At 44.9% G+C, this 11,668-nt stretch overlaps 2 protein-coding genes across 2 annotated transcripts in view; one reads left to right on the forward strand and one right to left on the reverse strand.

Moving 5' to 3' along the window:
* Kctd3 (potassium channel tetramerization domain containing 3) overlaps nucleotides 1–4,936 on the forward strand; it is a 35,061-nt gene extending 30,125 nt beyond the window's left edge. The window contains exons 15-17 of the mRNA XM_012513748.2: nucleotides 2,410–2,594; nucleotides 2,669–2,807; nucleotides 3,505–4,936. Coding sequence (XP_012369202.1) covers nucleotides 2,410–2,594; nucleotides 2,669–2,807; nucleotides 3,505–4,030 — 850 coding nt within the window. The 3' untranslated portion in view covers nucleotides 4,031–4,936. The remainder of the gene's footprint in view (nucleotides 1–2,409; nucleotides 2,595–2,668; nucleotides 2,808–3,504) is intronic.
* A 3,790-nt stretch (nucleotides 4,937–8,726) lies between these two features.
* Nucleotides 8,727–11,668, reverse strand: part of Ush2a (usherin) — a 732,353-nt gene continuing 729,411 nt past the window's right edge. The window contains exon 71 of the mRNA XM_004626936.2: nucleotides 8,727–8,816. Within this exon, the coding sequence (XP_004626993.1) occupies nucleotides 8,727–8,816 (90 nt within the window). The remainder of the gene's footprint in view (nucleotides 8,817–11,668) is intronic.

The following is an 11,668-nucleotide window of genomic DNA, read 5'->3' on the forward strand; positions in this document are numbered from 1 at the left end:
AAAAAAAAAAAAAAAGTACCATACGTAGTTGTAAAACTAATAAATGTTCAGTAAAAGTTACCTCTTCTGTGTTGGCTGAAATTTTACTGCTTTTATATTTACTTATAGTATCAAATTGTACTTTAATGTTTAACTTCAAAAACAGATATTTTGTATGCCAGACCAATGAAAACAGCCAAATTCCTGTTTATAGTTATTAAGCAAGTTATCTATGTTCAGTTTAATGTTACTGATGCTGTTGATATTTTTAAATTCCTTAGTTGTCTTTCTTCAGCATGTCCCTTGTTACACAGTATTTTAATGAGTAAACTCTCTGAGAGACTAAATTTTCTATCAAAATTTAATACCTGTGTTGATTAGTAACTGATCAGTAAGTGAATTGCAGAAAGTGACTTCTATGTGTGAAACCATCTTTTTGGTTGCTTTATTTTAGAAGAAATGTAGTAGGAGCCTGTATTATAGTTAGAAATCAAATTGTTACCTCACTAAGTGTTGTAAGCACTGTGATCTAGATTTTGGTATAAATTCAGCAAGAGGCTGCCACGTGTTTATTAAAAGTAGTGTCGTGGCGTCCTTTGTCAGTGTGACATTTTAATATCACCCTTCTCTTATTTCAGAGTATCAGCATATTGTTATCAGCTAGTTTCTGTATGACGTAGCCGATTTTATCCTTTTCGAGTTTCTGATTCCTGAGGGAGAACTATAGTTACAGAACTAACTTTGTAGAGGTGAGCAGGAAGTCGGTGTTTATGACGCCGTTGTGAAGTGCAGCTCAGTGTTTAAGCCACCCGGCCTCTGCACAGAGAAGTGGGGTGAAGGCATTTAGTGTAGGGAAGCGGGGAAACATCTGTAGAAAGAAATGTAGGCCCAGGGAGGTGGCTCCGTGGAGTAAGCGCTTGCCTGGCAAGCACAAGGGCCTGAGTTCAGTCCCGGGTTCCACCAAAAAACAATGTGTGGAATCTGTAGCACAGAGTGGAGGGAGAGCAAAAGCAGCCTGTAAATGTCAGTGTGTCTTAACAGGAGCACATTTTAGAAGCCTGTAATACACGTACAGCCTGTATATAGTTAGAAATCAAATTGTTATCTCACAAAATGTTGTATTTGTGAGATAAATGTTAATTTTTAGATATTAGGAGTGAATGTTACTGTATTCTCTGAGAAAAATTATGATCGTCTTGGTAAACAGAAGACATCTGACAATCTATACTCATGATTTTTAGAAGTCCTAACACATGAGGAAAAGAGAAGTCATTCAACCTGAGAATCTGTAGAAATAATGGTTGCAAGCCTGGTGTCCCTGGGTGACATTGAAAGCTTTTCCCTTTAACTCCGCCAGGAGACCAGCATGGCCTGTGTCAGTTCCCACCTGCCTGGCTGACTAGATGTCACTAACCTTCATGTTCCACTCACTAGTGCTGTGCGTGCTTACCCTTCTGTAGATTGTAGTTTCTTCTCTTAAACTTTACCAGATGCCCATTCCTTTTCCTTTTTATCAGCTCCTTCAACTTTGTTTTAAAGCAAGCTGAGATAATTCATTGAAGTACAGTTCTGCTGTCCCTTGCTTGACTTGGGAAAAACCATTGCTTTACGTTACCCCTGGCTGCTTCATTGGTGGGGTAGATAATGATTGTTGCACTGGGCATGGGGGCACGTGTTTGTAATTCCAGCTGCTCTGGAGGCTGAGGCAGGAGGATTGTGAGTTTGGTGGCAGGCAGTGCAATTCAGTAAGACCTATCTCAATAAAATTTAAAACGAGGGGCCAGGGAGATGGCTCAGTAGAATAAGCGCTTGCCTGGCAAGCGTAAGGGCCTGAGTTCAATCCCCAGTTCTGAAAAAAAAAAAAAAAAACGAGACTGGGTTAAATGGCCAGTGTGGGGTGTTTGTCTAGTGTGTGTAAGGCCCTGAGTTCAGTACCCAGTACCAGATAAAAAATTTTGTTCTCTTAAGGTTTTTTAAGAATTCTGTTTTGAAAATCAATCGAGTAGCTATGAAAGAGCTTTGATAAACTTAAGAGCATTCTCCTAGTAGAGGGTACGGTGAAGGCCATCTGTAGGGCTGTGTTTTGTCCCCTGGTTTCAAAGTATTTTGCACACAATTTTTAATGACTTATCCCTTCAGCCTGATTGCTGTTTCTTTGTGTTCTTTCTGCCTTTGCACAGCAGTCCCTTTAAAGAACTCCTTCTCATCAGTTCTTCTCACTTTTCTAACCGGGGTTATTTGCTTTGTTTTGATTCCTTGATTCGTAGTGTAAGCACCTTTTCTCTAGATGGCGGGTGTCTAGCCCTGCCCCGCGCTCCCACTGACTTTGCCTGGGTGCTCTCGGTCTGCTTGGTGGCACATCCCGCTAGCTGTGAAGTGGACAGGAGGTGGTGTCTGGCGCCCCGTGGTCACCTGCCCGCTGCCTTGCAGGATCTGTGAGATCCAGGCGGTGGACTGCACGACCATCTCCTCCTTCACCGTGCGCGAGTGCGAGGGCTCCAGCAGGATGGGCTCGCGGCCGCGGCGCTACCTGTTCACGGGCCATACCAACGGCAGCATTCAGATGTGGGACCTGACCACGGCGATGGACATGGTCAGCAAGAGCGAGGACAAGGGTAGGTGCCCGCGGGTGGCCGCTGCTCCTGGGCCCTGCTGACCGGCCGGGGCGCTGAGCATCTGCCCTCCCCAGACGTAGGCGGCCCGACGGAGGAGGAGCTGCTCAAGCTGCTGGACCAGTGCGACCTGAGCGCCTCGCGCTGCGCCACCCCGAACATCAGCCCCGCCACCTCCGTGGTGCAGCACAGCCGCCTGCGGGAGTCCAGCTCCAGGTAGGGCGGGCTGCTGGGGAGCCGCAGGGGCTGCCCGGGGAGGGCTGCTGCTGTTTTCTCAGTTACATTTTCTGACTGTGTTTGTAATTCAGACTTTATCTTCATATGCAGTTTTTAAAAATTTTTTGAAACTTCTGTTTCTTTTCATAGAAAAGCTTTTCTTATCACAGTGCAGTTAGGGGTACTGGGATGGAAGGCAAGGCTTTGTATGCATGCGGGAAACTCTGTGCCACCGTGGAGCTGTGCTGCGAAGCCCACCTTGGCCTGTAACTTATTTTGTGAATGACTGCTAATCCGAATTCCTGATAATGTGACCAAGAGTTCACTGAAAAACATGAGGACAGTTGTGCTGCTGTGGAGTCTGTCTTGTGTCAGGACAGCTTTCATCAAAAGTGATGATACTTCAATACATTGAGATAATGTGCCTTTCTTTGACAAAAAAACTTCAAAAGAAATAAATTATATTGATTACTTACTTTATTTAAAGATATTTTGCCATGTTGGGCTTTTCAGCTATTGAACATGGACGTATGTATGGTGTTCTATGCATTGTTACGTTTATGCATGTATTATGCTACTTGTTAAGTAGGTTCTGTATAGGTAAATAAAAAAATATATAATGTACCTTGGTTGGCAGTTTAATCAATACTCCTAAGAGCCCAGAGTAAAGCCTGAACTGACTTTTTCTCCATCTCAGCCTGCAGCTGCAGCCCCGTGAGGCTGCCCAGGATGCGGCCACCTACAGCTCCGTGCGGCCTTACCGGGAGAGCCCGCTGCTGGCCCGGGCACGGAGGGCTGAGAGCTTCCACAGCTACCGGGACTTCCAGGCCGCCAGCTGCAGCCTGGGCCCCTTGCCAGCTGAAGGCAAGGGAGCAGCAGGAGAGGGGCCAGTGGCCGAGGGGAGGTCCCCTGGCACAGAGATGGGGCGCCCCAAAGAGGCGGACAGCAGCTCAGAAATGCAAAAAGCGGCTGAAGGGTGCTCAGAAGTCAGGAAACGGTCTTCTGAAGATGACAGTGACGCCAAAGTGGAAGTGAGGCGGAAGGGTGGGTCCGAGGCGGGTGGGCTGCTGGGAAGGCGGAGAGCCCCCCATCCGGCTCCAACCTCCTGCCCCAGCACCCCCGATGGTGGTGCCGACTCCCCCGGGACCCCATCACCCACCAGGACCACGCCATCCCCTCGGCATAGAAAGGGTGAGTCTCTAGGTCAGGAATACAGCTTGTGAGACTGAACCGGGCTGAGTGTTGGTTGTTAGATTTAGGTGAAAATTCAGTTCTCCTGATTTCAGTACGTTCCTTCTTACACTAAGACAATACAATTGGACTTCAGTTAGTATCTTTTTAACACAATTGCCTGGAATAAGAAGATCCAGAGATCATGTCTCTGTTGACATTTTGGCTTAGTCTTACAAGGATATTTAAGAGACCGTTTGTAGAACGGGGCTGCTGTTAACACTCGCTGCTGTCCACTGGCCTTTCTCCGGTCTTGGGGCTCAGTGGGTGGTGCTTATGCCCATGATCAAGGCTTACGCTCGGCCTGCAGTGCGGCCGCAGTGAATCTCATGGTTCTCCGAACTCGCGCTCCACCCCCATGATCGCAGTGTGTTTGCCAGGTATTTGATGAGGTGCTATGTTTGTGAAAAAATACGTAACTCCAAAACACTATTGGTAGTAAATGCCAGATCCCACTGTGTGGTAAGACTTTCAGGGTTGTTGTAGTTTGTGAGTCGTCTTCTGATTTTCACGGTTGGCAGTTCTAAGTCCTCGCATGAATCTCCAATATTCAGTGCCAGAAGTCCGTGTGCGCTTAGGTCAAGTTGCTGCAATTGTCCGTGTTTGAAGATGACATAAATAATAATAATTAGGGCAGGGTTTTGAGTACCCTACAGGAAAACTCTCTGAGTTGCTAATTTGCCTTGTTCAGGAGTTGCCGTGTTTTCTTTAATGTTAATGATCAAGATAATTAAATGTGACCATCTTATTACACTTAGGGATGTGTAATTGTGGATTTTTGGTTAAAGGCTTTTGCTGTTGTGGAAATGTTATTTTGAATGTATTTTGTACTGTCAGAGCAAAAGAAAGAATTTTTTGTACATTTTTTCATTTAATTAGAATGAATTTCAAGTTTCAGCCAAAAGAGTTAAGTAATAACTCTTAATTTAAATAATTAAGCATTTATTGCTGAATAATGTATATATTTCCATTCTAAATAATTTTAAGTGTGCGAAGTTGAAATAAATTCTTTAAAGTTTACTATAATATTGCTTGTAGCTTCACAAAGAAATTCTCTTGTATTTATTTATCAGCTTAATCAAATAAAATTATTAACACAATATGTCTGGCATTTGAGTAGTTTGAAATGGACTTACATCTGTGTGTGTTCATCCTTTTGCTTCCTGTAGTTAAAAAAAGAGGGAATGTAATGCCTGTAAGAGCCTCCCCAGTAAGGAAGACGTTAGGCCCCGTAGTTCCAGACCACTGAGATCGCAACAGGGTACTGCTTTTCTGTATCACAATTGTGTGAGATGTATTTACTGACGACAGAAGGCTATACAAAAAAGGCAAGGGCTGTTGCACGGTGAAATTCCACACCACGGAGACTAAGCTTGCACTATACTAAAGTGACCTGTTGGTTATTTCTGTCACAGAGAAGAGACTGAAGCTTGGCGTTACCCATGGCCTTGAGTCTCCCCTGGGAGTCTGACCTTGGGGCGATTATTCCCACTTACTCAGGGCTTTTCTACATACCTCCATCAGTACGTTTTTGGCTAGAAGAAAAAAATCACAATGCCATTATATACTTCGTATGATGATAGATAAGAAACAAAAACAATTATTCTCATGACAGAAAGTTTTTCAGCTTATTTTGCATTTAACCTCAAAGTACCATATATGAGAGCGATTGTACGGACATAGCGTCCTCATTTCCCGCAGGAGAGCACTGACCCCCCCGCAGGATGAACAGTGAGCCAGCACCCGGGCGGGCCCGCGCTCTGCACCCTGTTGGCCTGTTAGCACAGCCTGTGCTTTGGTTCCTGGCCTGCCTCCAGGCTCCTGTCCCGAGGCTCGGAGCTGGCAGCAGTGGCCCAGCCCCACTGCCACCCTGCCGCCGTTGGGACTCAGAGCTTGCTTGCACACAGCGCTGCGGCTCATTGGAAGGTGCCCACAGCAGCCTGCTTTCTTAGGTGGACACACCTTATCGTGTATGTGTTACTCTGATTGTCAATGTTTTTTCATAAATACATTAAACTTGTTTTATATTTGTTTATTAATCAAATCATCTTTAGATTGACTTACATGGTAATTGTGCATTGGAAATCAGTTGCTATTCATGACACAAGCTTTTCATTACAAATTCAATTATTTTTCAGTATCAGGTACTGTAACAGATTCATGCAGAAGTTCTCCATTTGGGGCCGGAGAGATGGCTCAATAGAATAAGTGCTTCCCTGGCAAGCGGAAGGGTCTGAGTTCAATCCCCGGTTCCGCCAAAAAAAAAAAAAAAATTTAGCTTAAATTATAATAGATCATCTCCAGAGATACAGTTCTTAGAAGACCTTATGGGAACATGCCTAGGCACCCTGCTAGCAAACAGTTAACAGAGTACACTTCATAAATTACGCAGAGACTGCTCTCTACAGATGTCATGACCAGTCGGGAGGTTTAGAGAGGGTTTCAGAGTTCCTGGAGACCTTACCGCTCTGTGAGGGAAAGGTGCCAGACCGAGGCAACTTCTTGGTAAAGCCCAGGTTCTCACCGGTAGGCGCGCCTGCAGGTTAAACACTGGAGGGCTTGTCCCACCCGGACCAATTGGAGCAGAATCTCTGGGGGTGGGTCTCTCTCTCTTGTGTCAGAGACCTGGTACACAGCACTGGTTAGAGTAGTAAGATAAAATGTTAGGTTTCTTCTCCAAAAAATGAGCATCTGGGTGGAAGCCATGTCCTGAGCCTTGGAGTCCGAACGTGATTCAGTTACCTGAATTCATAGTGACTTTGAAGTAGACCAATAAGCGGAGAATGACTTCAGATGACATCCCAGTTCCCTGTCCTTTATGTTCTTTTATTAAACTTTTATAATGTTTTTAAGTCTATACTGTGAAAAGGGCATGTGGCTTTTCAGAGAAGAGGGTGAGCTCTGTCTTGTGCCTCCACCTGTGACTGGCAGGTCATATTGGCAGACGTGTAGACCCCAGGTGAGGGTGCAGGCTGGGTCTGGCGAAGGCCACCTCCCCTGAGCTCTAGACGGCTCTCATGGGGCTGCCACTCAGCCAGGGTCGGGACTTATTTACACAACCCATTGACCAGTCAGCTAAAGGGGGTAAAAGCCAACAAGCCAGCCAATCCTGTTTCCATTACAGAGTAAAACTTGGCAAGAAAACAATCTAACCCGTGCAGCCACAACCAAATGTGACCATTACTTCCCATTTCTGTTTCTAGCAGTTGGCTGTCCCAGTGCTGGTCTCCTTTTGCCACTTGGGGTTGGCAGGCTTTGGAGATGGCCAGGGGGAGGAGCTGCTCTCCTACAGACTGGATGACATCTTAGCACCCCCCCCCCCAATTCCACAGGCTCTGACTGTTAGACCCTGGGGGTGATTGGTGGTTCAGGCCGGATCAGGAACATAGGTATCCCTTATTTTATAACATTTTCCCAGCTCTGCTTTGCAAAAATCCACCTGCCTCTGGAGATATATTCATGAAGTCCTGTCAGACCATAGTGTGTGAGATGTAAGTATTCAGATGAGTTTCCTGCAGTCATTAAAACCTTTAAGAATGAACAAAAGGGGTAATTTTCCAGGAAGAATAAATATGTTTAATTTTATGTTGATGACAACTTGTTTTTTTTTCCCTTGCTATGGAACTAATCCAAGCAGAGCAGCTAGAACACATTTCTAAACCATGAAGTAGGTGGCATAGTGTCCGTTCCTACCAATTCCAGGACTAACATGACAACTCCTGTGAAATGAAAAGTTCCAAATAATAGAGGTGTGTGTGTCTGCATGCTAACCCTTACACACATGTCGGTAGTTTTGCACTTACATGTAAACGTGTTAACAGTTGCAGAGCTGGAAGGAGCATCCATAATTTGCTTTTTTCTTTTTAAATTCTATGAAAGCTAATTAAATGTAGCAAGTAGCACAATAGTTTCAGTTTGAAGCATGCCAAGTTGAAAATGTTGCATTTTCTGCTATTTAGTGAATTGACAACTTTATCAAAATGCTGGAGTTTCAAAACTAAAATATGTGAAAAACACTGGCGCAAGTTTTCTCTTTAAAATGTTTACTTTGGTGCTTTACTCCTGTGGTTTCTCAGCAGTCCGTAGCTACAAGAACTGAAGCATTCGTGGGGAAGTGATGTGGTCCTTGTCAGAAGACTGGGTGTTTAGCTCTACCAGTGCCATTCAGATGGAACTGTAGCTGGGTACATATCCAAGATGTAGTGTTGGTTCTCTGCTCCAGCGTGGCCTGAGGTTGGGATTTCATCTGGCAGCTGTGACCACTGCGGTGGCTTTCTCTACAGTGGCTGCTGCTGCTGTCAGCAGCCAGATGGGTGCAGCAGCGCCCTCGTAGTACATTCCCTTGGTTTTGAAGCAGTAGCTTCTTGTAACAAGTGGAGCCATCTTGAAATCCTTACTGATTATTCATGTAACCAGTGCCTCACTGCCAGAGCCAAGTGATATCTCATGCTTTATCTTCCACAAAATAATCAGCAAAGCAAGTGTGTTCATATGGCCATCCTCCTTCCTTCATTTCACGCAACCAGAATAACACTTCCTAGATTTTAGCTAGAGAGAAACAATTTTAAAAATAAGTCATCTCTGAAGTGTTGTGGACCAGACAGTGGTCTTTCAGCCTCAGTGATGTGTCAGTGGTAACCCAGGGTCATGGCATGCAGAGCCCAGCATTGGGCTTCCAGTTGGGCATCTTTACAGGTGGGTGTCGGTGAATGTGGTGTGCTCCTTGGTCACTGAGCTGAAACCTTTGATCACATTCATCAGGTCCTCTTCATCCACATACTGAAAAACAAGCCAGGTACTATTGGTTACAATCGCTGACGGCAATCGATAGCTATCAATGTACTGTAAAATATACCTAGGATGTACTAAAGACTTAATACACAGGGTTCAATGCTGAGGTATAGTTTAAGGCATAGGCTTTTTTTTTTTTTTTTTTTTTTTTTTTTTTGTGGTACCGGGGATTGAATGCAGGACCCTGCGATTGCCAGGCAAGTGCTTATTCTATTGAGCTATCTCCCTGGCCCAATGCACAGCCTTTTCTTTAAATTTATTGATAGGATCACATCATATGTAGGCATGAACTAATCCAATCTATATGACAAGCATTGTTTTTCTCATCTATAACGTGGGAAGATGAAGTACAAGTATGAGTTTTTTTAAAAAAAGATTGAATTCAGAGTAAGCAGAAGAACCAAATACCAGCTGTTGTGTTCTGTTGGTTCCTGTTCACACTATATGGGTGAATGTGGGTCGGATCAGTAGTGTCAACATCTATGATGCACAGAACATTTGTCACATTGGCACCCTCAGAACTTCATTGAACACCTCTGCACACTGTCACCAGGATGTCAAAACCAAGCAAAAACAGCATCTTGGTGCCAGGATCATACACACAAGCTCTAGTCAGGGTCTCTAGGATTCCTACCTCACAAAGACAACTTCTCTGTGCTCTTGGGTAGGTCCCTAATCGCCCTGAGCTTCAGTCCTTCTTCAAGATGAGAATAATAGCAATGAGTGACCTTCCAGAGTTGATGAAGATTAAGAAATAATGCAGCTAAGCCTTCAGTGTATTACGTTGAGCATGTCAAAACTGCTATTTTGCATGTTAAACATAATCCATTAGTAATTATTCATGTCAACCTAATATAATTATCCCTGCCATTTAAAAACCTGAGATGTGAAATGGAATAATGGAATTGAATAGCTGTAACAAAAAGCAGAATCAGCTCTTCAGTGCAAGAAGAGCGAGAACTTGGGAGAGAAAGGTGAGGAGCCCAAGAGCAGATGCAGAGAGCTGAGAGAAGCGGAGCCGAGCAATTCCACCAAGAGGAACAGCGAGCCGCGGCTCAGCTGTCGCTTTGCTATCTAACTACACTGGAATGACGGGGTAGCAGGAGTCCAGGCAGGCCCCATAGTGGAGCATGATGCTAGGACTGTAGTCATCACAGCCTGTGCAGGTGCAGGTTGTCACAATTGCTGGGGGACAGGAGGCTGCCTTCACAGGGCCAACAGTTGGTACCACTGGACTGGACTTGTGCAAGAGGAGCCGCAGCCAGGAGATCCCCAGGCTGGCAGAAGATGGGAACAGCGAACAGCAACCCTGCTACACCTTGATTCCAGCCAGCAGAACCCACTTGGGGCTTCTGCCTTTCAGAATGGTGAGATAATCCGTTTATGTGTTTTAGCCAAGATTTTGTGGTAACTTGTTACAGCTTGGTTCGTTTGTTGGTGTTTGTTGAATCCGGAGCCTTCGAGTGCTAGGCTCTACCACTGACCCCTGCTTTTACTTTTTAAATGTTTTTTAGTTTTAGTACAGGGAATTGAATTTGGGACCTTGAGCTTGCTAGCCAGGCGCCCTGCTGCTGAGCTATATCCTCAGTACCTGCTGGGTTTTTTCCCTCTCTTTTTTCTTTTTTCTTTTCTCTTCTCCTTTCCCTTCTCTTCTTTCTTTCTCTCCTCTCCTCTCTCCTGTCCTTTCCTCTCCTGTCCTCTCCTCTCCCCTCCCCTGTCCTCTCCTCTCCCCTCCCACCTGCCTTCTCCTCTCCCCTCCCCTCTCCTGTCCTCTCCTCTCCCCTCCCCTCCCCTTTCTTTTTCCTTCTCTTTCCTTTTCCCTTTTCCTTCGCTTCCCTTCCCTTCCCTTTTCTTTCTCCCCTGCCCCCTTTATTGTCTTTATGAGACATTTCACTATGCACTTCCGGCTGGCCTTGATCTCAGGGTGATCCTCCCTCCTCACGGGCCCTGCTTTTAAACACTAAATGGAAAAGGCTGCTGATGGAAGAATTGGGCCTATTTGAGGATTCACTCTCATTCTGTGAGGTGACAATCAGTGGAGAAAAAAACTAATAAACCTCCCAAATTTGAGTCAGGCTGTGTGTAGATGAAGCCATACCCTCCCAGCAACCACAGTATTCTCTGAACTAGTACTGGGCTGATCTTCAACCTTAAGATACAAGGTTGAAGACTGGCAACCAATTAAAAGTAGGAAGACTACAGAACATTAGCCAGGTGGAAAGAAGATCTTGTTAAAGTTCAGTATAGTTCATATTTTATTGCCCAAGTGACCCCAAACCTGGTTGGCATTTATTTGCTGAGAAAGATGACAGGCATTGGTTTCCTGCTTTTTAAAATAGTGTTAATCTTGTTTTAGCCTGGAGGCATAGAACCGTGCAGCATACTACATGGTTTTGCAGCACTAATGTTTCACGCACGCCTCATGGGAAGTTGAGTTCAGTCTCCCAGACTGGAATAGGGTTCTTAGCACCCCTTACATCCTCACTGAAATTTTCCCGTATATGTTTAGCACAAGTCTATTTTTTATTACAGATCCTAAGAAAAACTACACAAAATATTGTGATTCAAATAAAACCATTTTTATTTTATTTTTATTTGGTACAGGATTTTGCTACAAAGCTTGTATGCTTAATGATCCTCCTGTCTCAGCCTGCCCAGTGCTGGGATTACAGGCGTGTGCCACCAAGGCTGGTTTTGGGGCTGGCACAGCATGCAGAACCGGGCCTTGAGCCTGAGTCCTTGCGCTTGCCAGGCAGGCATTTAGACTGCGGAGCTATCTCCCCAGCCCAAATAAAACCATTTTTGAAACAACAACAAAATGAAGATCAGACACTAGTATT

The sequence above is a fragment of the Octodon degus genome, unplaced genomic scaffold (assembly GCF_000260255.1).
Source record: "Octodon degus isolate 3935 unplaced genomic scaffold, OctDeg1.0 scaffold00017, whole genome shotgun sequence".
In the NCBI taxonomy this organism is placed as follows: domain Eukaryota; kingdom Metazoa; phylum Chordata; class Mammalia; order Rodentia; family Octodontidae; genus Octodon; species Octodon degus.